The sequence below is a fragment of the Neltuma alba genome, unplaced genomic scaffold (genome assembly GCF_004799145.2).
Source record: "Neltuma alba isolate B1F8T4 unplaced genomic scaffold, ASM479914v2 tig00013343_pilon, whole genome shotgun sequence".
Classification (NCBI taxonomy): Eukaryota; Viridiplantae; Streptophyta; class Magnoliopsida; order Fabales; family Fabaceae; genus Neltuma; species Neltuma alba.
In genome coordinates this window covers 33,023-58,717 of record NW_021637613.1, presented here as the reverse complement: position 1 = coordinate 58,717, position 25,695 = coordinate 33,023, and the positions used below count along the sequence as shown (strand labels likewise).

Genomic DNA, 25,695 nt, shown 5'->3' with positions numbered 1-25,695 from the left:
CAAACATGTGTCTGCTTCTGCACTTCCCAGAAAGGCCTACAGATGAATATTTAGAGAGTCATTGGGCGGATTAAGGAGGAGGATCGTTGTTTGAGTGCTAAGTCTAATATTTAAACTGAAATGAAGGGATTTGGTGGTATTTGAAAGCCAATGATTTGTCGCTGCTCACGTGAACACAGGACTTGCGAGTATAAATATCTCTTTCAAACGGGTGGGAGCCATATCAGCGTCACTTTAAGATTAATTAATCCTACCAAATTTTCAGTGCATTTCTTGATGTTCCATCTAACTTCTAACACGTTATCTAGCTTATCTCTGCTCTCAGACTTCAACTTGCTTATACTTTTCCCCGCTTTGGTTATCAATCTCCTACCTATCCCTGTATTTGGATAGAGAGAAGAGTCAGGGGAAAGAAAAACAGAAAAACCACGTGAGAAGACGAAAGCGAAAATGAATTCGAAAGACTGGAACAAAAAGGAGCAAAACGCTAACGGGCTGCTCATTACCTCCTAACATGGTGAATGGTTTGAGGCGAAGATAAAAATGGTTATAGCTGTATGGGACTTGCTAATCCAATAGGATTGGATAATATGTTTATACTTAATGTCCGACAGCATCTTAAATATAATTGTTTCTAATAAAAGGTATCTCTTATAAAAAAAAAATGATATTGGATGTGAATTCTTTGGGCACGGGCTGCCTTTTTTCCCCCATTGAATGCAAATTCAGTTCCGTACTTGCACAGTCTTCTGCTAAGTGTATATTGGGCCTCATTACCTAAAAAAATGATCATTGGGCCTAAAGGGTGTTCAGTGGAATAAACCCTGGCCCCGTTGGACCGATTGGTCACCGTTGTTGTGGCCCATATTTCCAAGGAAACAGACAATGTGTTTTTGGAGCAACCTAAACACGCTATCATCATTATCGGCTTTCCCACGGCCCAGTTTTTTGGTAAATCCGACTTTTCCGTGTGCCCATTCCAAACTGAAAATAAAATTCAATTCTAATGTAATTATTTGTATTCCACCTATAAGGTTGGGTCTAGTAGAAGGAACTAATATCTCATAACGTAGTGAATCAAGATTCGAATTGGATTACCTTTAATAGAAGGATACCTATGCTTTAGCAAAAAAAAAAGAATATATTTGTATTCCTCAGTGGTTAGTATCTTATCTGTTCATCTTATTTCTTTTTTTTTTTTTAGGGCGATATGTGTCTTATTTCTAACTGTACATCATATTTCAAATTTTAAAATATAATTACTCTCTTACTGTCCTAAATATAACCAAAATTATCATAAGCGAATTCATTTTATCAACAAAATTCATAATTAACTTTGCAAGTGATCCTTATTGATTGCACATATTAAGAGAGCTTTAATCAAGAGTAATCTTGATACATTTTTTTATAAATAATAATTTTAACTAATTTTTTTTATATTTACAAATTATTATATAACGCTTATATCAAAGAACAGAATTAGTATTCTTTATTTTCACTGGTATTTTTATCAGATGAAGAGCGTTAAACAAAGATAGCTATGAGTTAACACAGCGTTAGTGGAGGGCAGAACTGAACAAATTATTAGTTATAAATAGTGGGAACTGAATGTAAAAACAAAGAAAAAGTGTGTTACGCAAACCAGTGTTTGGTACAACTATAAATTCACGAGGACACCGGATTTTCAAAAGACGAGAGACTTCAGAGTTCAGATCAGCAATTCAAATTTGCTGGCAAGTGAGCTACGCATGCGTCCATGCCTCACCCTCCCTCTCCCTCACCTAGACAGGACTTTATATTTTAAACTTTTTTAAACGAATTTTAATCGGTAATTGATTTCACAGGAGACGATAGATAAACACAATTAAAAAAAAATATCACTTAAGTTTCAAAATTTTAAATCAGAAATTACTATAAAAACATACTTTTAATTATATTTTAAGTATAATCAATTCTTATTAAAGTTTATAAAACATGACTAATTTATAATTTTAAAATTCGAGTAGTATTTTTTTTTTTTGGGATTTTCGCATGCAATAAACTTGTTTCAATATTCTCATGAGATTTTTCCTAGAAAAAAAAATCAATCTATTAATTTTATTTAAAATCATAAATGATTGATCAGCTTTATGTTTTTTCAGAAATACCGTATAACTATTGAGTATAATTTTAGAAGATGTCACTCTAATCTCAATTTTTTATGCTTGAACCTGTGATCAGGCTAGCTCGAGTCTAGTCCTAATACACAAAAGACGAGTATGCCCCTGGTAATTAAGCGGGGACAAGTGGCATAAATAAATTAAATACAGCATTAATAAGTGTTCTGAATGGGGAGGGGATTACCAAAACAAGGAGAGGTAATAATTGAGAGGAGCAATGGGATAAGACCACATTTTTAATTCAAAACATTAAAACTAAAAGCTTATAAGTTACTCCCTCCGTTCCTTATTATAAGAGACATTTGATGCTCATGGCATGTTCCTATATATAAGAGACACTTAAAAGTTGTCTCTACTTTTTTGTGTTGATTTCCTATTTTACCCATATTTATTTTATCTCTAATTCACACTCTCTCTCCCTCCTACTTCTCTTTCTTTTAATAATTTAATTGTACTCTCTCATGCTCTCTCTCCTTATTAATGAGGGCATTTTTGGAAAAAAAATTATACTTTTTACACATTGATTATTCTTAACTAATTTTAAATGCTTTTTTTATCAACGTAATTTGATTATTTGTCTCTTATAATAAGGAACGGAAGGAGTACTTCACTTTAAAACATTTATAAGTTCGACTTCACCCAAACTCAAGTTTAACGTGTCATAAAACTAATAATTTAATTAACAAAAATTGAAATTTTAGATGTTGAAAAAATTATTAAACATTAATGTGTTAAGTTCGGTCCAGAGAAAAATATCATATAAGTTAATAACATTAAAATTAGAAGACTGAAAAAGATAAAAGTGCGCCTTTCATCAAAATCAAGCGAAAGATTACACTCGGCTTGCAAATTGGGTTCACAGCATTATCACAGGATCGTACCTACCAAGTAACTGATCTCGCGTGAATCCGATGATACTGTACTGACAAACATTTGAAATAGTAAATGCACTGTAATAGTCGACCTTTCCATGTCCTTATTTCAGCTTCTGCCTCCCCTTCGGACAAACATAAATTTCTGAGTTCTCATGATCAGCGTCCCCTCGTAATTCCATTACACGGGAACACTGTGCAACACCACTGTCTCCACCGTCAGACCCGGCCCGAACCCGAACAAGACGCCCCACTCCAACCCTTCTCCGGTGGTGGCCTTGCCTCCATTCATCGACCTTTTCCTCACCTCGTCCAATATGAAGACAACACACGCGCTTGACATGTTTCCGTACTCGCTCAGAATGTGCCTGGTCGCTGCGAGCTTCTCTTCTTTCAGCCCCAGCTTGGCCTCCACCTGATCCAGAATCGCCGGGCCACCAGGGTGGGCGATCCAGAAGATGGAATTCCAGTCGTTGATGCCAATGGGATTAAACGCCTCCACCAAGCTCTTTTCAATGTTCTTCGAGATAATTCCGGGAACGTCCTTCAGCAAGTGGAACGTGAGACCCACTTCCCGCAGGTGCCCATCGATGGCTCCGTCGGAATCGGGCAAGATGGTCTGTGCCGCAGACACCAGCTCGAAGATCGGGCGCTCGATGGATGTGTCGGGATCGGCACCGATGATCATGGCTGCAGCGCCGTCCCCGAAGAGGGCCTGGCCCACAAGGGAGTCGAGGTGAGTGTCGGAGGGCCCACGGAAGGTGACGGCGGTGATCTCAGAGCAGACAACGAGAACACGGGCGCCCTTGTTGTTCTCGGCGAGGTCCTTGGCGAGCCGGAGCACGGTGCCTCCGGCGAAGCAGCCTTGCTGGTACATCATGAGTCGCTTGACAGAGGGTCTGAGGCCGAGGAGCTTGGTGAGCTGATAATCGGCGCCGGGCATGTCCACCCCAGAAGTGGTACAGAAAACGAGGTGGGTGATCTTGGACTTGGGTTGACCCCACTCCTTGATGGCCTTGACGGCCGCTTCTTTGCCGAGCTTAGGGACCTCAACCACCACCATGTCCTGACGAGCGTCCAAAGACGGGGCCATGTAAGCGCACATGTTGGGGTTCTCCTTCAACAGCTCCTCCGTCACGTGCATGTACCGCTTCTTTATCATAGATTTTTCACCTGAAATCACACAAGTTACAGTTCAACAAGACGTTCCATGAAATAAAGAATCAGGTGAAAGAAAAGGAGACAAATGCGTGTATATGCAATATACGTACACATGCGCTTGAACTTCTCTTTGAGATCGGTCATGTGCTCGCTCTGAGTGATGCGGAAGTAGTAGTCGGGGTAGTCAGCTTGGAGGACACAGTTAGAGGGGGTGGCGGTGCCGAAGGCGAGGATGGTGGCGGGGCCACGGGAACGCTGGGCGTTGCGGATCTCTTCGACAGTGACCATCTTGGAAATTTATGGAAGATGAAGAAGAAGAGGGAGGAAGTGGGAAGGTCCTGGGTTTGTGGAGTAGCAAGTGAGGCGAGATGGGGAAGGAGTGAGCAGGGTTTAAATACGAGAGTGGAATGAGGGAGGGGTAGGTAGAAGGGACGGGCAGCTGAGTGTCCACGTGGTTTGATAAACGCTGCGGTAGATGCCATTCTCTTAGTAGCACCACCACACACACACACATTTCTAACACGTGAAAGCTCAATAGCCGTTCCACCAAAACTGTTCAAATTGACAGTAAGCCCCGTCTAATTATACTTACTATTATTGGCTCTTTCACTTTTATAATTTAAACCTTTGATTAACATTTAGCGGAGACAGCTGTGCTTCATACCATACTGGTTTGCCGAAAGAATTAACTGTGTTTTTTTAAGCAGAAAAGGCCGCAAATTAAAAATCTGTGAAAGTATAGAATGCGTGCTCTGCTCCCAATATTCTGAAGACACAGTAATAATTTTATTGTTATCACTGTAAAACATACAGAAAGAATTACAATCAAGTATTACTAAAAAAAATATTAAAAGTACTTAATAATAACACGACTTGTGACAAGTCGTAGAATAAAAAATACTCCTCCGGTCCTAATTATAAGACCCAATTAACTTATTTGAGGAGATTAAGGAAGTAAGTTAAGTTGGTTATTTATAATAAATAAGTGTTGTTATTCCTAAAATATCTTTACTAATTAAGTATATTGGCTAAAACTATTATTATTAGAAGGATTATCTTGGAAAAAAATGCATAAATATAAAAGAGAAAATAGATTGGGTCTTATAATTAGAACCAATAAAAGTCAAATTGGGTCTTATAATAAGGACCAGAAGAGTAATAACTTTCAAAACTTGTTTTGTAATTTTTTTTATTTTGTTAGGATTTTATTATAATTTTCTCAAATATATATGAGTCTCTCTCTACTGTGGGACCAGAAGGAAAACGTTGCGCAGGATGATGAGTTTGGTCGTGACTTTTCGCGATCAGTCTGTTTGGGAGATCAAGTGGCTGCATTTCGGAAAGAAGAACGTGTCTGCCAACCTCTTTCTCTCCTCTTCCCTCACTTAATCTCTTTATTATTAGGTTAATTTTTAATTGTTGAGATTTAAAACCAAGTAAAAGTATTATTATAATATTAAGTATAAAAAAATTTACCATGTTAAAACACTTATCTCAAATTTTAACAGTATAAATTTATTGATTTACTTTTTATTATTTAATATTTTTATAAAATACCCCTCTGATCCTATTTATAAGGCAGAGAGAGGAAATTTTTTTTGTTGTATTTATAAGACAATGAGAGTAATTTTTTGTATGAATGTATAATTTTACTCTTTATTTATTATTACTTTGAATTTATTTACATATGATATAATGTATATTAAATAGGAATAAAATTTAAAATTAATAAATTTTAAATTATAATTAATAAAATTTAATATTTTTTTACCATGTTAAAACACTCATCTCAAATTTTAACAGTATAAATTTATTGATTTACTTTTTATTATTTAATATTTTAATAATATTCTTATAAAATACTCCTCTGATCCTATTTATAAGGCAGAGATGAAAGTTTTTTTTTGTTGTATTTATAAGACAATGAGAGTAACTTTTTGTATGAATGTATAATTTTACTCTTCATTTATTATTATTTTGACTTTATTTACATATGATATAATGTATATTAAATAGGAATAAAATTAAAAAATTATTAAATTTTAAATTATAATTAATAAAATTTAATATTTTTCTTATTTTACATGAAATATATTGAAAATGATTTATAAATAGAAAATAGATCTCAACTGCTAAAATTTGACTTAAAGGTCAAAAAAATAGGTGGAGAGAAAAGTTTGGGAATTCATCAGATTCCTCACCTGTGATAACACGGTACGCAGCAAAAGCGAGCAAAAGCCACGCCCCTAGGCCTCGCTCCATTAATGGAAATTAAGGGCTCGTTTGGATTGCTGTTACAAATGGCTAAAACACACGGAAAAGCGTGAAACTGAGGTTTGTGGTTTATTGTAGCTCAGAAGATTGTTTGGATGATGTTTCTTTTTTAACTGACTTATGGAAAAAAAGTAACTTTTCTAACTGACTTATCCAATGTAATCTTGATCAACTTTTCTAACTGACTTATGAGAAAATTGTGCAAAGCTTACAATTTAATTAGTTATGTGATTACATTTACTTTAATTAGAGACCAAATAAATTTTAATTTATATTCATGTTTGTACATTATGTATATTTAATTAATTATCTATAATGTATTTTCAAATTTTTCTTCGTAACAAATATTTTTATTCTATAATTTCACAAGTAAACTATTTATATTTTATCATAATAATTTTACGTGTTTTTTAAACTATTATCACATTAAAAATATAAAATTTCAAATATTACTCCATGCCCTTTTCAGTTATTTTACAACTAAACTAATTTTTCTATTAATCATCCAAACAACTTTTAACTTTTTCAACTGACTTTTTAAAAGCACCTATCCAAATATAAATTGCATTACACTAATTGACTTTTACTCTAACTTCGGTTATAAAAGTCAGTTGGGTTAGAAGTCAGCTTTGCCCAACACCAATCCAAACATACCCTAATTGATGCGATGATATTGGAAGAAGGCAGAAACCAGAATTTAGGGTGTGTTTGGATTAGCGGTGGAGAAGTAACTTTTTTTTTCAATCTGACTTTTACAGAAGTCAGATTGAGTAAAAGTCAAATAGAGTAATGTGATTTATGTTCGGATTGGGTTTTAGAAAAAAGCCAGTTTGATAAGCTGAAACTTGTTTGGATGATAAATGTAAAAGTAAGTTTGGATGTAAAATGACTGAAAAGGATATAAATTTTATTAAATGACATATATATATTATGTACATAATGTGAAAAGTTTAAGAGAAATATTAAAATTAACAAATTATAAAAATAAAAATAGCTCTAAAGTACTTAATTAGATATGTTTAATGGATAAAAAATGTATATTTTAAATAATAAAATAAATACAATGATGCAGATATATTTGAATAATCCCTTCATATTAGAGATATTTGGACTAACTTATTTGAATATAAGATTTTAGATAATGAAATAACAAACAAAAAGATACATTAACAGAAAATAAAAAGGTTTTGGCTTTTTTTTTAACCCCAAAATATCTAATCAATTCTCCTCACTCCATCGCCTGCCTTCTCCACCCCTCCCCAACCTTGCCTCTGTCAATTCGTCCTTGATGGCAGCAACAATAATCATTCACAGCCTCTCCTCACCTCAGCGTCTCAAAATCCCTCTCAAATCTCAGCGTCTCAAAATCCTTCTCCCCACCTCAATGTCTTATAATTTCACAAACCCACCATTGTATCTCTAAGATTCTTTTGCTTCTTCTCTGGCAAAGAAAAACAGAGCATCTCATAATCATTCTCAGAAAAAGGTTTGTTAATTTTCATCCTGTCCTTGGGTAGAAGGGCAACTTGGATAGATAACAAATTTAAGGGGCTCATGATGTTGCCGCACCGTGATGCACCAAAAAAGCTACTTTTTGTGGCTTCTGCTCCACCATGCGATAGAAGAGAAAAGGACTTTTTAGACAATCGTGAATCCAAACAAGAGAAATAGTCAGAAGTTGTTTTTTGCGATGTAGAAGTTACTTTTGGGGTCACCAACGTGATCCCAAACACACCCTATGGCGGTCAGGTCTGGTGGTTGGACACCAGGATTGTGGCAATTAAAGGTAAAACCACCTCAAACTGGAAGATGCGGTTTAAGCGGCTTATTATTATCATCATTCCCATTTTTCTTTCTGCTCTTTTTTTCCCAAAAAAAAAATTATAATTATAATAACGTTGATGCGGTCTTTTTTTCATTAACTGAGAAATTTGCTGTGCGATTTAAATGTATAATGATCGCTACGGACTCCCCAGAACACTGCCGAGTTATATGTCTACTCCTTTAATCTTATTTACAAGTTACTTCCAATATATTTCATACAAACAAAAAAAAACCTTAAATTTCATTAACTCTTATTTAAAATTTGATAATTTTTTAACTTTATTTCTATTTAATATACATTATATTTCGTGCAAATAAAATTAACACAACAATAAATAAAAATAAAATTGTGTATCTATATAAAAAATTTCTCCTACTGTCATAAAAATATAGTTAAAAAATATCGTCTTTCTTTACTTCATAAATAGGGCAAAAAACAGGGACCAGGGGAGTGTATATTTTAAAACCCCGGAGTACATTAATGCTGTTCTTGACCAAGTGTTCGACGTTGCCTTGACCGACTCATTCCAAATTGATGACAAGGAGTTGGGTTGTTATTTATTTAGAAGACGAACAAATAAAGGCATTCTAATACATCCAAAATAATAATTCTGTCTTTGACGAAGTCTAAATATATTAAATAAAAAAAATTAGGTTAAATTTTTTATACTTAGTATGTCAAGTTCTCCTAAAAAAACTTAATCTAGGGATTATTCTTATATTATAAAAAAGACTCAAAATACGTTATGAGCAGTCAAAATGGGCATAATGTTTGCAATAATACATATGAAAGTGGACTCGAAACGGTACGTACGGCTTGGTTCAGGAAGTGCCTGCTGTTAGAACTAAGCACGCATACCTAGTCATGTTGTTTAAATTGTCTTGGAATTAAACAGACTTAATTTTGCAAGTTGTGACTTGTTTTGCTCCACAACAATGTATCCCATGAGCACAATCAGATTATATTTACTTTTTGACGGGAAACAAGTGTCTCAGCGTCCCGCAAAGGAAATCATCAGAACTGCCGACAGGTATTTTTAGCGTATCAGCGGCTGATAAATTTAAGCGTATACTCTTATCCCAAAGCCACGTTTAGGACAAGTTTTGATTGGCAAAAAAGGGGTTAATCACAAAATCAGTTTTAGTACTCATCACTTTGATGATCACTTTAAGATCGTCAGATCTGAATCATCTATATCTGATTTGAACTGTCTATATTTAAAATTTTTAATTAATTATTTTTAAATAATTTTTGGAAAACATAATAATTAAGATACTATCTTTATTTTAGATTATATATATATTAAAATAATCATTTTAAACAAATAAAATTAAAAAAAGGAATTAAATCTGTAGGATCCAAGTGAAATTAGAAGGCCTAGATTCAATAAACTTGGAATGCTCACCGTTACGATAAACAGCGAAACTGGATCCTTCCATTTTGATGTCAATTAATTGAACAACGACACAATTGGCCAAACAGAAAACCCACCGCGCCATGCTTCAATTAATGCAAATAGCTGAGCACTGAGCTCGTCCCATCATCAACACACTAACTAAAGTCACGAGCTCATGTTGGTTAGCCTCACAAAAGACAGAGGTGAACAGAACTTGCTCCTTACTAGTATAATGAGAGGAAGGGGAGGGAAATAATTTTAATGAAGGGTTAAAGAGAGAAGAGAAGAGTGAAAGATTTTAATATTATTTTGTTTGGATTTAGAAAAAAAAAGAGAGGGGAGGAAAAAATATTTTAATATGGATAATTTTGTTCTTATTTTGTTTAAGATATGGGCATAATAGTCACAACATGACAAAATATGGATATAATGATCACAACATAGTAAAATATTACCATTTCCCTCCAAATCTTCTTAATTTTTGAGGGGAGATTGAGGAGGGGAGGGGAAGGGAAATTTTTTAAAATTTTCCCTCAAAAAATTTCCCTTCCCCTCTTAAAATTTGTGTGTTACTAAACAAGAAAAAATGATTAAAATCCCTCCCCTTTCCTCTTTCCCACCCAAATCACTCATACCAAACACACCCTAAATCTCTTAACAACTGTAAAGGGAATTTAAAAGCGTGAGCAGAGTGAGTGTAAATAAATATTCACCTTCCTCACTCCCATTCTCTCTTTATTATCCTCTCCAGTTCAGTTATGGCCTCGCAGTTACCACTGTGTGTATACATGCCCCGCAAGCCACACGGCCACGACCCATTATGGTCTCTTCGAGGTTATTAGAACCCCACGTACGCTGTTGTGGGGGGCATCAAATTCCTCTTGACCTATATAAATTAAACAACCGCCTCTCTATATATAAATACACGTATACTATACAGATATGATTTCGTGTTCAACATCCAAATACGATCAATTTGTATATTTTGATGGCATTTAATTTAGTTTAACGAATTGAGTGTTCTCAAAATTTCCCTTTAGTACTTCTGTGATCATTAAATCACATAATTTTTGCGTGCATGCGTAGACGTGGGGTGCGTGCAGGAGCAGCCAAGGCTGAAACATGCAAAGCAGATGAGACCGAGGGTTTGAATCGTAGCCGACAAAAGCACGCAGCTTTGTGGTTAATTATGCAGTATATAAAGAAAGCCTCTTTGGATGTGGTTGTATGAATGTAAATTGGAAAGAGCAGAGAAAAATGAGTGGGAAGGCGAAGCAAGTGACGAGGATGGCGGTGGTTGCGGCGATATTGACGGTGGCCCAGTTAGCGACAACCAGCCACGGCCAAGACGTGGCCATGTGCCTTCGGGCCTGCGGCACCTCTGTTGTGTCCTGCTTCACTAATTGCTTCCTTAACAGAAAGAATTTTATGCCCTGCTCTGCTAGGTGTAGCCAGGACAATTTCAACTGTATGACGGCCTGCACTAATGCCTCCATTGTCGTCCCTCCGAATTACTTCACTGACCCACCAACCCCTTGATTCCCTTCTTCATCCTCCTCACTTTATGGTATTCCCTGTCAATAATCAATCGTTGTACTAAAATGTGGATATATCTTCCTCTGCTTTATTTTATATTCTAATTCATGCCTTCTTGATCAGAGAGAGGCTTCTGTTACTGCCCACCTAATTAGTGTGGGTTATGATTGTTAAGGAATTATCTATTGATATTAAATTGTTTATTCAAGTTCTCAACTTAATGAAAGAGGCGCTTCCGTAAGCTTATTGAACTATGCCATGGTCAGGGAGCTCAGTCCTGTATTCAGAAGCTTCTTCTTCTTCTTCTTCTTCGATTTTTTCTTTTGCGGTGGATATTTTATGGGAATGATCTTATCTCTGCCCGCTACTACGAGGACGTTGATGAATATACGTACCTGCACGTAATTAAAAGAAGAAAATATCCGTAAAAAAGCAACCTTACATTTTGCACCTTTCTCTCACTCTTCAAATCAAATCACTACCATCAAATTCTCTCCTTGTTTACTATATTGATATTTCGTTTAACCATTTCCCAACAATTCTCTGACGAGGAGCAGATTTTCCGAGCCATTGGATTTTGCCGGCGTTCCCCGCCGCTTCCCCCTCATCGCCGCCGTCTATTTTCTGAACTCTAATCACATTCGCTCATTTTTATGCGAACGCACGGTGGCGCAACCATCTCTGTGAAACCTTGTTTCCTTCCTACGCTAAAGGTATATCTTCTATTTCCCGCCTTTTTGCTGCTTTGCGCCTTCTTTCCACGGTCCGCAGTTCACGCTGCCCTTGTTTCTTTAGGCCTTTTGTCTGAATCGTATGACCTCCTTGAGGCTAAATTCTTTCAAATTCTGGAACCCGACGCTCTTGATTCATCATGCTATTGAACGGTGTCTGTAAGGTTCTGAAATGCTCGAAGAAAAGCCAATTGTGTTTCTTCAATTATGCTTTGTCATTGCATTTCCATTGCCTTTGAACGGGAACCTGACTATTTAAGCGTGGAATGAGAAGAGTTTCCTTTCGGTTACTTGTTAACCACATTTGTGTTCATTGTCATTTTCAGCGTCGAACTTGAATCTGGGGAATACGATATGATCCGCGTGTCATAGAGAAATGATCCTTTAAGTTGCAGGAAACGAATGTGTCATATATACTAGCTTAGAGTTTCGATGAAGAACGATAAAGAATCCAGATCAAAATGCAACAACCCTGTGAAGAAACCACGACGAGTGACAATAGACGATGTTCTGCGAGCATCCCAAGAGACGAAGGAAGAGAGGGAACAAAGGATCCGTAGTCTATTCAGTTTCTTTGATAAGGAAAATTCTGGTATCATAGATTATGCCCAGATTGAAGCTGGTCTCTCTGCGCTTCCCATACCGCCAGAATATAAGCATGCCAGGGATTTCTTAAAAGCTTGTGATGCCGACAAAGACGGACTGGTTGATTATAAAGACTTCAAGAAGTATGTAGATAACAAGGAGATTGAGCTTTACCGCATATTTCAAGCCATTGATGTTGAACATGATGGATGCATTATGCCACAAGAGCTCTGCAAGGCACTGGTAAAGGCAGGTATATATACCAGTCCATTGCCCTCTGTCATCTGCTAAAAATGTTAAATTTATGCCTTCCCACCTTACAAGTGGTTGTGAAGTATTGCTAGTTTGTGCAAAGTGCCTACGTTTAGTCTCTGTCTCTCTGTTGTAGGGATTCAGATTGATGAAGAGGAAGTTGCCCTTTTTATGGAGCATGTTGACAAGGATAGTGATGGGGTTATAACATTTGAAAAATGGAGGGATTTTCTTCTGCTTTACCCGAAAGAGGCCACTATTGAGAATATTTACCGTTATTTAGAGCGTGCGTGCCTTGTTGATATTGGGGAACAAACTGTTAGTCCTGCAGGAATCAGTGGAAACATCCATGCAGGTAAATATTTGCTTGCTGGAGGATTGGCAGGGGCAGCATCACGCACAGCAACCGCACCACTTGATCGTTTAAAGATCATATTGCAAATACAAACCACACGAGCTCATATAATGCCTGCACTTAAAAATATATGGAAACGAGAGGGTTTCCTTGGGTTTTTTCGAGGCAATGGCTTGAATGTCCTCAAGGTGGCTCCTGAGAGTGCTATAAGATTTTACACTTATGAGACCCTAAAGACTTGGATTGTGAATTATAAAGGAGATGGACCAAACTCTGATATCGGGACTGTAGGGCACGTACTGGCTGGTGGGATGGCTGGTGGGATAGCTCAAACTGCAATATATCCAATGGATCTTATCAAAACACGAGTACAAACCTATGCTTATCGTCAAGGCGCAAGAATTCCTCGTCTTGAAACCCTCTCTAGAGATATATGGGTTCACGAAGGACCTCGTGCATTCTATAGAGGCCTGGTTCCTTCTTTTCTTGGGATTATTCCTTATGCTGGCATAGATATAGCTGCGTATGAGGCCCTCAAAGATATGTCCAAGAAGTATATTCTTCGTGATGGAGGTGTGTGTGTGTGTGTATTAAACTCCTTTAGCTCTGTTAAGATATTCCTTTAGCTAGTATATGTGTTGAAACTCTCATTTCTGCTGCAGAACCTGGTCCTCTTGTACAACTGGGTTGTGGGACAGTGTCGGGAGCCCTTGGAGCAACATGTGTGTATCCATTGCAGGTCGTTAGAACAAGGTAAACTTTGGCTTATAAGGTGGCTGGTCTGTTTCTTTGGTAGCTTATACGTTTGATTTGTTTTGACCCATATATCGATAAGCCACATATGTGTGTTGCTTTCAGAATGCAAGCTCAACGCTCCAATACTAGTACAGATTATAATGGAATGACAGAAGTGTTCAAGAGAACTTTTGAGCACGAAGGGTTTAGAGGATTCTACAAAGGGATATTTCCTAACCTTCTCAAAGTCATTCCATCGGCAAGCATTACCTATGTGCTTTACGAAACCGTCAAAAAGGGTTTGAAATTAGAGTGAAATTTTTACTGCTTCGTTTGTGCATTTGTTTGACCAAGTTGGCTGCCGGCACGAGAAAACTATATATCGACGACGGTCTAGCAGCAAATACAGCAATGGCAACGGTGAAGTCGACGGCGGCGAGAACAAAATTGATTGGTTCTGGCATGGTGATTAATTACACTAATGTGGGGGGTTTGAAATCATTCAATAGAATTTTACAGGGTATTTGGGTGATATAGAGGAAATACTGGAATATCCGATTTTGTAGTGTTTAGCAATCATATGCCTATTAGCGATTTAGTGGCAAAAGAAAAAAAACCATATATGAATTGCATTTAATTATTTTAACAAAATTCTTATTTCGTAAGTTATTTGTTTCTTTATCGTTGAGTTCCTAGCAGTTTTTTGAGTCTGTCGTAATTTTATTCTGAGTTGGTTGGTTTTTAGCTGATAACAGAATAACATTGTACAAGATTCTTCTTATTTTGCGTGGAAATATATCTCAGAAGAGATACTTTAATTTCCCCCAAGATAAATTATCACGCATTTGTAATTCTTTAATTTTTCATCTGCAATCCTTGTATTCGGTTGATATTTCTACAATATCATCCAATAATCTGATTACAACTTTTTCAAATAATAACGACCATTATTATCCGCATAACGTGAAATTTGCTCATCTTTTTTAATTTTTATCCGTGACACTTCATTATCATTGCAATTGATTATTATTCAACAAAACATCTATTTAAGCAGTATATAAAATGAAATTATTTTGAGATTTCCTTTTTTTTTTTTGTCATCAAAGAATTTTGACTAAAAGCTCCGATTTTTTTTTTTTGGGGCACAAGCTTAAAAATAAAAGCGGCAGAGTTTGTTTCAGAGAATTAAATGACAGAAAAAGGACAATTTTGCAGGCCCACTTGAAAGGCCCGCAAAATAAGAATGAAAAATAAATGGTCGCAAGTGGATTCTCCCACCGACCTGTTGCAAATATTAAACCGCCTTTGGGCCGAGGTCCATATCATCCCCTTATAAGCAAAAACCGCTTTGTTCGATTGGTCTTTTTCTCCCGCCGCTCAGCCAGTCTTCTCCTCTTCAAAAGCTAGGGTTTTTGTTTGAGCTTTCCTGTTCTTCGACTTTCCACAAGATGGTGAGTGCTATCTAACATCATAACAGATCTATGGTTCTTTTTCCTCAATTTTCTGCGTTCATATAATTCTTCTGTTCGGTTTTGTACTGATTCTCTTTTCTGCGTTCATAATTATGTGAAAAACAGTGCCAAACAAACAATCTTTTATCTGGGTTTTTTTCTTGGGTGGTTTTGCGAGTTATCTGTGGGAAGTTTTTGGTTCATATCATGCGATGTCATTTTACTTTTTTTCTCTTTAAATTACGTGCAGTATATTTTGCAGACTGGATGGAATAATGGGACTTGACAAATTTTGTAATGATGAATTTGCTTATTCAGTTTCCTAATTAATTCGATCATTGTCCGCTGATTTGGTGTGTAGGTTCTTTCAAATGATATTGATCTGTTAAACCCCCGGCTGAGCTGGAGAAGAGAAAACACAAGCTCAAGCGTCTTGTCCAGTCTCCAAACTCCTTCTTCATGGTATTGAACTCTCCTTTTTAAACTCTAATTTCGTCTTCGTTGCTGGTTGCTCTGGGTTTTGCATTATACAAAATGGAAATTTCCTCCGATGCATTTTATCTGTCAGTATTTTTTTCTAGGTTTTTTTTGGTGTCCTGATCAGTTAATTTTTTGGCTTGATCTCTGATGGCCTTGCTGGATTTGTTTTGCAGGATGTGAAGTGTCAGGGTTGCTTCAACATGTAAGTTGTAATCTTTTGTTTGTTTCTGACTGTGATATATAAATTGCATTGATATTTGATTTGACTATGGATTTTTAATTTGGATGCAGAACCACTGTTTTCAGCCACTCTCAGACTGTTGTAGTATGTGGCAACTGCCAAACTGTCTTGTGCCAGCCCACAGGTGGGCGGGCGAGGCTAACAGAGGGCTGCTCTTTTAGGAAGAAGGGAGACTAAATCGCTCTTCATCTTTTGTTTAGTTATCATCGGAGTTTTTCACTTGTTAGTGTTAAGATGGGATCAACCTTTTTTGTCTTTGATTAAGTTATAATAGTGATTTAGATTCGAAGACTTTCAACTGTTCCCGAGACTTAGAATACCACCTAGTTTTCAATTTTGCTCCATATGAATTGTGTATGGTTTTGTTGGATAATTATTTTCCTTTGAATGGTATAAATTATTGTTTGAATTGTCTGTTTTCTAAATATGGTATCCTTGTGTTCAGTTGTAGTGTTAATGCTTTAAGTCTTCAGATTCCTATTGTCACATGGTACTGCTTCTCAACAACGTTGACATAAAATGCCGACCTTGACAGGTGTTTTCTTTAAACGTCAGTGTTTCAGCAATTGTGGCATGCTTTTTGGAGCCGCCTGGTGTGGTGCCTTTTTTTTTATGTACGTCTTGTGTTTGTCAAGCTTATTTACCTAGACCTATATAGTCGCCCAGTATCTGTTATCTCTGTCATCAGTCAGATCATTCGGTTGTGTAACTCCTTTCATTCCTTTGATATTTAATTATTATTTGTCAGTCTTGTTGCTTTGATGTAAATCCTTTAGTTACATCATGCATTCACGGGAAAATGTCTGGATGACTTTGTAAGGTTGCAAATCATGTACTGGTGGCAGACGTTTCTGGGATATCAGTCGATTGTACTTTAGGTCTGTACAGGAGATGGCAGATTCTACCAATTATACTGGTTTTATCTCGTCTTAGAGATGATCCAGAACATGGATTTGTTTTCTCTTTCTGGGTTGGGTGAGGTTTGAGGAATCTGAATTATTTTGGATTTTATTCATTTGGTGCTTGTCTTTTGCCGGTGGTAAATGAGCCAGATTGAACAGATCTTTGCGTGCAGATTATAACAAGGCAGGGTAAAGCTAACCTGTTGATCTGTCAGGATTCTAGTCTAGTAAATCAATATTCGAAATCTACTAGTGCCGTAGTTCATTTATTTTCCCTTCAACGGACAGAAACGCCGAGGCTGGTGATGACAATACCAAGTGATTCAGTGGACTCCCCTTTTTTTTTTTTGGTTTATATTTCCTAATCCATCCCTCTGTAGTTTTGTCCTTATTTTGGATAGGGAGATTAGGGAATTTTACAGGTTCGATATTCGTTTTTTGGGGCCAAAATCTGAGCTTACAGAGCGCTATGGTTTTCAGTGGATTTTGTAACCCAAATGATGTGAAATTGTTCTCTGCTGGGGATGATGCATGATAGAGGGCGCATTAAGCAAAAGAGAACAATTGTGAAAGGTCATTGTCTAATGAACCCTAGGGATCGAATTTGGGTGAACTAAATCGTGTTTATAGTTAATATTTTCTTGGTAGTTTTTAACTTCAGTTAGATACAAAATTTAAAATAAAAATTATCCTTAAACTGTCCCGGAAAAATTATCATCTGCAAGTTACAAACTAAACCTCAAATTTAAATTTTTTAGATTTAGTTTGAACATCACAGTGCGCGGAATTTGAGAGGGGTGTTAGGGGTAGAAGGCGTTGATTTTATGGGGGAGTCTCTTAAGTTTGAGCTTGTAGTTATGGACAATTTAATTTATTATTACTTTTGTGACCTTATTTAGTCTAGTCTGTTACACCTTCATCAACTTTGAGGTAGTGCTTTATCCTGCATCTCAGGGGAAGGTAATTTTGTAATTTTCCGTTATTCCCGATTGATTGGAAGTTCGTGAATGGACAGGGAAGATTAGAAGTTGGAAACTCATGACTAGCATTCGACTCTTTAGAATCCTCTACTTAGTGGCCCAGAAAGAAAGAACAGAAAAGTGCACCAGCGAAGTGAACTGAAGAATATTTGTTGGCCTGCTGCATTGAGAATAACACCACATGAATCTGTGAATTCTTCCAAAGTCACGCTAACTGAACAGCAGCTAATGCCAGCTACCGCAAAGTGGAAACCCATGAACCTAAACCCTAATAACACGTTTGGTTGGTTTACAAGGATTACATGTAATACAGATACAAAAGATTGATTTGGTTGTTTGATTAGGTTTTTGTAATGTAAAGAAGATTACATATGGGATCCTGGTTTCCTTAAAAGCCGAAAACTGGATAACATGGATGGACTCTGATAATGGATTACAGAATGAGAAAAATGCATTGTTGCTTAAAAAAATCAAAACCTATTGGACCCTTCTTCTCCAATCTACACTACCATCGTCCTGCGGCTTCGCGGGTGCCGTAACTTCAACCATGGTGGTTGTCATTTGTGCTCCACCCATTCCTACTTGCTGAAGAACCTTCCCCACAATCACTGGTGTCGGGAGCAACTTTCGTCCTTCTTCGCATTTACACCTTTATCGCATCACCGCCACCATAGAACTTTATCCTCAGCCTCGTTCTCCTACTTCTCCACCCACTTCATTGTCTTCTTTCTCCAGCTTCGACCTCCGTACCTACCTTTCTTCAAGCCCCAAGATCAAACCCCCTCAAAGATCATTCAGATTGGAGATTCATTTGCCATCAAATCCGTTCTCTATCAACCTCTTCCTTACTTCTTCTTGTTTCTGTCTCTCTTTTCTTTTTCTTTTTTTTTGGTTGATACAAAGGAGAAAAACTCCTCCTTGTTTCTTTGATTTGCAAGAATTGTGTTTTTTTCACGGCTGCTTTTTGTGAATTATTTTTTATTTTGTGGAAAGAAATAGATGTTCCCCCCCCCCCTGATTTGCGACGAGGAAGCATGGCATGGAGGAGGAAGGCTCTTATTCTCTTCCTTTTTCAATAAGACTATCTTTCTCTTTTTAATTTTATTCATAATCAAGTAAATATAAAAAAAAATATTTTATTACTACATGTGATAAACAAACTTATCGTAAACATCATTGCATTAAATTACATTCCTACCCATTGCGTTACACTACATTCTTTACCATTCAATAAACCAAACGGCTCATAATACTCTCTCGGACTGATTAGTTATTCCTCTCCTCAATTCCTCTAACGCTAGCAACGAAGACATGCTTCAAAGGTAGCACCTTCTTGAATGTTTACCATCACAACCTCAAATTTAGGCAACGCCTAGAATCCTGTAGGTTATGTTAATTGGATCTCCCCCCCCCCCACCCCCGGGGTTTTCTTCGTTCTTGCAAACCCATGTGCATCTCTATTGCGCAGTAGACGAGTCACCCAGTACACGAAGCATATTAAATGCGTGTGTGTGTATGTTCAGTATATGTATCTTCCGTTCGGTAACCAGAGCAAACCAGAAAGCAAAGCTAATTCTCTCTCTACTGTTAAAAGCTGATGTGGAAGTTGGAAGAAGTCGGGCTGGACCAATACAATTTTCAGAAACTGATCATTGGTATCTAAAACGCGCGCGCAAAGAAAGACGAAGAACAAGAATCAAGCCGTCCAAGAAACCATTAGAAAAAAACAAACCAGAGAAGAGGAAGAGAAAAAAGAAATGCAGGCGGAAGGGGGTTAGGTGGCCCAGTTTAATCAGCAAAACCACTCCACAGTATCCGAATTTGACGTGAGCATACTATTAAAATTGCATTAGGGATGAAAAGACAGAAAACTGATAGGCAAAGGAACGCATGGGTTGGGCACAATATTTGTCTCAGTGAAGAATAGAAAAGGTTATCGTTTAGGCAATGGTTGGACTTATCGTTGATGACACAGATGACAAGAAGGCATCTGTGTCAGTTGTGGCCATATCCTCCAAAAGCAGTTGACCCAAGTAAACGCCTTTCACAATCTCACTATTATTGTTTACTGTAACTCCTCATCAAGAGGTTTCTTGCACTGTTTTTCAATTATTATTTGCTTTATGGGTTTCCCGCCGCGCACTCGTTTTTCCAATGTCGATAAGATCTACATTGGCAGGCAACGTCATCCCTTCCCTCGCTACATTAATTCTCATCCACTAAAACCTATCCCCGTACGCCAGATCACACCCTCGTGTTCTCTTTTTCGTCTCTCTTGTTTGTCTCTTCTCCTTTTAATTTGAGTTCCCAATGTTCTGCAGAGTCCCTGAACGCAATACTTACCGTTTTCCTTTTAAGATCAGCCTTACAGATTTCACAATCCCTTAAGCAAAGTTTGCTCTCTTCACCGAAACTATTTATGTATGCCTAATGTGAAAGCTTTGCCCAGGGTAAGAAATTAAGAACATGCATATATACATGGTAGTAACAAAATGGAAGTCTTTAACAATATTCTAATAACAAAGCAAGTAACCCATGTTTGTTCATCAGGTCCGTCTTAGCAACCACGTGCTTTGAGATTTGGACGCTGGGTTTGCGTAAGACAGCAGTAAATTGAGTTGCAACTTGCTACTACCTATTTCTGCATTATCTTCTGATACGTTTGTTTAATACTGTAATATATATAAATATTGCTGCGTTATGTTATGTATATATATATTTATATATATAGTTGCGTGTGTGACACTCTATAACTCGCTTAAATAACTACCTACAACATGAGCTTATTCAATTCTGTTTATATTAAGAAGGATTATAGTCTAACATTTACAGCTTGATATATCCATTTTTTTCAAAGGACTTGTCGAGTTCAAGCCTAGCTACGTGTATGCATGTAAAGCCAAAAACTTTTCCAATTAAACATATAATTAAAGAATAAAATTAGGGATTAAGAAGAGGGAGAATCGATGTGAATGATTGATTAAAAGAGGGTGGAGCTGAAAGTGACAAGAGGGGTGTGGGTGTGTGGTGTGCAATTGCAAAGTGAGACACATCAAATGTACGTCCTCTCGTTGTCTTTCTTGTCTCCCTTAATTACTGCGCCCACATGCCTTTTCACATTTCTTCCCATCTCTCTCTCTGTTTTTTTTTTGGTTTTAATTCGAACAGAGTATCCTACCTAGCTCTTTAATTATTTCCGCCTTGGTTATGCTTGTTCTAATCTGCATAATACATATGGTTCTGGTCACAAAAAAAAATCTGTATAATGCATATCGGTTTCATATCTTTAAAATAGTACTATTCTGTTTCTTATTATAAGTCATTTACACTCTAAAAGTTTATTTCAAAATATAAGTTATTTGTAGTATAATTAATGATCTTTTTTTAATTTTATCCCTACTAATTTAATAAAAAACTAATTAATTTAAGTCTGAAATAATGACTCTTCAAAACACGTCTCTCTCCCTCTCCCTCTCTCTCTCTTAACTTTTCATTTCCTATGCAGTCCCTCCCTTCCCTCTCTCTCACAACTTTTAATAAGGGTAAATGTGAAAAAAAAAACTGATTAATTTAATTTTTTTTTTTGTTTGCAGGTTTGAAATACAAGTTATTTATAATAAGAAACAAAGTGGTATTACATCCATTCCTAATTATAAGATCTTATTTAAAACAAGAGATAGTATTATTCTATAGCTAGAGCCTAAAGTTTCTGGGGCTTACTTATCCTTCCTTGAATTTCAACTTTCTCTTTGAATATGCATCCTGTTCTAAATTTTAAGATATAAAAATAGTCAAAATTTAAAACAGCATGACACTAAATGGAGGGTAAAACTGAAAAAAAAAAGAGAGAGAGAGTAATTCTTACATAATATACAGATTTTTTTTGTGATAAAATTTTAAGAAAGGGATTTGGTTCGTCCATAATCCAAGAACAGGACAACTAATTCTTGATCTCAGTCCTACCCAGATTTTTGTGATGGGCTGATGATTAATTATTCTCCAAATTCTATGTAATAGACGAAAAATTATGTTCTATCTAGATATATTCAATGAAAGAAGAGATAACATGCATGTGCATGTTCAATGGTTATACATATATTATCGTTAATCCTCAGAGAATATATATATATATGTATGTATATAATGTGAAAATTAATCAAGAGAGAGCATGCACATGCGTGGTCCAATGTTGTAGTTTGAGATGAGTTCAAAGAATAGCAACCATGGCTCTTTAAATACTGAGTTTGAACTCGAAGCTATTTATATATTTTCCAAGTTTTACGCTGCAAGCGGTCTCGTATTTACATTGATGCATTTTTGGTCAAACACTGTCCTCTCTGCTCAGACGCCATTCCCTTTATTTATTCAACAATCTGATGCTTCGTCTTCCCCATTTATATGTATGTGCAGGGCATCTTTGAAACTTCCGGTGGAATAATATATGCGCGCACTGACACACACATACTAGTATTACATATGTACACATTTATACCATATGAATGCACTAAAAATTAACTTCATCATATATGGTCTGCATAATTATATACTCTTTTAGTCTTATTTATAGGATAGAGAAAGAAGATATTTTTTGATCTAATAGAGTACTAAGAGAAATTTTTTGTATCAATATACAATTTTACGCATAATTTATTATTGTATTAACTTTATTCACATAAGATATAATATATACTCCTTCCGTTTCTTATTATAAGAGACAAATAACCGAATTACGTTGATAAAAAAAGCAGTTAAAATTAGTTAAGAACAATCAATGTGTAAAAAATATAATTTTTTTTCCCAAAAATACCCTCATTAATAAGGAGAGAGAGCATGAGAGAGAACAATTAAATTATTAAAAGAAAGAGAAGTAGGAGGGAGAGAGAGTGTGAGTTGGAGACAATAAATATGGGTAAAATAGGAAACCAACACAAAAAAGTAGAGACAACTTTTAAGTGTCTCTTATATATAGGAACATGCAATAAGCATCAAATGTCTCTTATAATAAGGAACGGAGGGAGTATTAAATAAGGATAAAATTAAAAATTTATTAAATTTTAAATAAAATTTAATATTTTTATTGATCGCAGAAATATGTTAGAAGTACTCCTCTGGTCCTATTTATAAGGCACTTCCATTTCACACAGATCAAGGAAAACCTTAAACTGCATTAACTCTCCATTAAAATATAGCAACTTTCTAACTTTACTCCTATTTAAAATATACTCCTTTCAAAAAAGATAACTACTTACACTATAATAAATGAAGGACAAAATAATACATTCACACTGAAAAGTTAATGAAGTGACTTATAAATAAGATAAAAAAAACCTTTTCTCTTTACTCTATAAATAGGACCAGAGAAGTAGTTTATTAGTTTAGACGGAGTATATTCAGGCTGAGAGAGTTTGATGCGCTGCCATGAATGTGGAGGATGGAGCTTTGAATGGGAGAGCATCATTTATGATCTGTGCAGAAAATAAGTCGGCATGCCCGTGGGTCTTCCATGATTTCTCATTAAATGTTCTGTCTCAAGAAACTGTCACCATAAATCTTTAATGCTTTCCATGGCCCTCCATCATTTGTCTCTCTCTTCCCTCATCCTTCTCAACTCTTCATCGATCGACATCATAATTAACCTTAAATTGCAAGCTTTAATATCACTACCTCCAGTTGCTAATTAAAAAAAAAATACTAAATTATTTATTTATAATAAATATGTATTATTTTTTTAAAATATTTTTACTACTTATATATATCAGTTAGAATTACCATTTGATGAAATTTTTAGCAGGTGAAATTACTGCAAGGACCAACTACGTCTTATATTTAAAACTAAATTAAAAATCAATATACCTGTTATAGTAAGGACAGGAAGTAGTATTATTTTTTTAAAAGTAAAATAAAATAGGGCTCAATGTATTTCTCACCTTGCCTTAATATATCTTATTTGTTTCCATTCTTTCAATCCTGCAACTCACTGTGTCTTCCTCCATCGAACAGCTAGTTTTTTTTTTAAAAAAAAAAAAATTTGTGTTTGGTATACATTAGGTAAAGTAACAATAATTAATTTCCTTCTTTTTTTAACTCTTTAGAAACTTTAATAAGCTGTCATCTTTGTAGTCCTCTCCTAAGTCACAGAGCAAGACGAAGGCAACTTCATCGTAAGGACCACAACGAGGAAAAAAAAAAAAAAGTTTGATCTGGAGATATCATATCATTCGCAGAGAAATCCCATGATTATAATTTTGTTGCTTAAACCTTCATATTCTGGACAGTACCACGTAAAGACACACTCCTATGATTGCCCTTTTTGCTTTGGAAGAGGATCATAAATAATTAATTACCAGGTGAACACAAAATTATATTGGTTCTAGAGACGGAAACAGATATATGCTTTTTAAAGCCGTGGTCGCCCCCAGAATTATAGTCCAAAAAAACAAAACCTTTATAATTAAATTAATTAAAAAAAAGCATGCAGAAGGTGCATATCATTCTTTATCAGTTTACCGAATCACGCGATAAATATTATATATATACATATAAATATAAAGAAAGAAACAAAACAAAGAATTGTTTTCGGTAGTGATTAATAACAGAGAAGTCTCATGCTGTAAACGAAAACGTATCAACCCACAGTGAATAATTAATAGGCCAACATATATATATATATTTATATATATATATTGTCAGCCAATGCGGAAACCTCATCCCTTTCGTTCTAATTATGTAGCATGTAGTTTTTATTAAACTATGGACCGGTTTTATCTTAATACTATGTGTGGGTAGCGGTAATTGTTCGTGTTCCGTATATATTGACAAAATAAATATATAGTTAAACTGTGTTGATTACAGATTAAAAATGGCTGTATTAATAATAGGCAAAGTAGAAAGTAAATCATTTGAAAATGTGACGCTAATTATGAGTCATGTAATTTATTCTTAAAAATTCTGGCAAGAGATCACAAAATCCACCCTAATTTGAAAGGTAAAAAGGGGGAGGACCAAACCAACGTTGCCCAGAAAAGGGATATCGAACGAAACTTATTGAAAGAGGAGGGGCCACATTGATAAATCAGGCAAACCCCCCCCCCCCAAAAAAAGAAATGAAAAATTGAAAAATAATAAAGGAAAATCAGAGAGATCTCTAACCACCACCGCACATTCATTTAATTGGTTGACTTTCTGTTACAAGTTCGATATAAATAATCACATTCATAATGCGGCTGGAAAATACTCCATCCGTTTTTTATTATAAGAGACAAATAACCAAAGTACGTTGATAAAAAAATAGTTAAAATTAGTTAAGAATAATTAATATGTAAAAAGTATAATTTTTTTTCAAAAATACCCTTATTAATAAGGAGAGAGAATAATTAAATTGTTAAAAGAAATAGAAGTGGGAGAGAGAGAGTGTGTGAGTTGGAGATAATAAATATGGGTAAAATAAAAAATCAACACAAAAAAGTAGAGACAACTTTTAAGTGTCTCTTATATATAGGAACATACTATAAGCATCAAATATCTCTTATAATAAGAAACGGAGGGAGTAAGAAATAGAAGAAAAACCTTCATAATGTAAGGGAGAAATAATTTAAGTCCATTCACATGAAAAAGAACACCCCCCCAAAAAAAAAAAGCTTCATCAGAGATTTCGGTTGCCATATTAAAGTAGGATCAAGACCAACACCCCAAAATACTTTTTCAAATACATCCAACATTTTAAAATATTTTTTTTGTGCATTCAATACTTCAAAATATTT

The 25,695-nt window shown here is 35.7% G+C and overlaps 3 protein-coding genes across 3 annotated transcripts; 2 read left to right on the top strand and 1 right to left on the bottom strand.

Annotated features, from left to right (window-relative positions):
• Positions 1–2,938: 2,938 nt before the first annotated feature.
• Positions 2,939–4,547, bottom strand: LOC114736565 (chalcone synthase). The gene is made up of 2 exons (XM_028924419.1): positions 4,303–4,547; positions 2,939–4,204 (listed from the first exon to the last, which is right to left on the bottom strand). The coding sequence occupies exons 1-2, from the start codon at positions 4,478–4,480 to the stop codon at positions 3,213–3,215; spliced, it is 1,170 nt and encodes a 389-aa protein (XP_028780252.1). The 5' UTR covers positions 4,481–4,547; the 3' UTR covers positions 2,939–3,212.
• A 7,839-nt stretch (positions 4,548–12,386) lies between these two features.
• Positions 12,387–14,197, top strand: LOC114736564 (calcium-binding mitochondrial carrier protein SCaMC-1-like). Its single transcript, XM_028924418.1, has 4 exons — positions 12,387–12,792; positions 12,928–13,719; positions 13,809–13,899; positions 14,005–14,197. Exons 1-4 carry the CDS (start codon positions 12,387–12,389, stop codon positions 14,195–14,197), a joined length of 1,482 nt encoding a protein of 493 aa, XP_028780251.1.
• Positions 14,198–14,292: 95 nt separating this feature from the next.
• LOC114736544 (40S ribosomal protein S27-2-like) lies at positions 14,293–16,503 on the top strand. The gene is made up of 4 exons (XM_028924398.1): positions 14,293–14,346; positions 15,714–15,794; positions 15,986–16,014; positions 16,104–16,503. Exons 1-4 carry the CDS (start codon positions 14,293–14,295, stop codon positions 16,228–16,230), a joined length of 291 nt encoding a protein of 96 aa, XP_028780231.1. The 3' UTR covers positions 16,231–16,503.
• Positions 16,504–25,695: the final 9,192 nt, after the last annotated feature.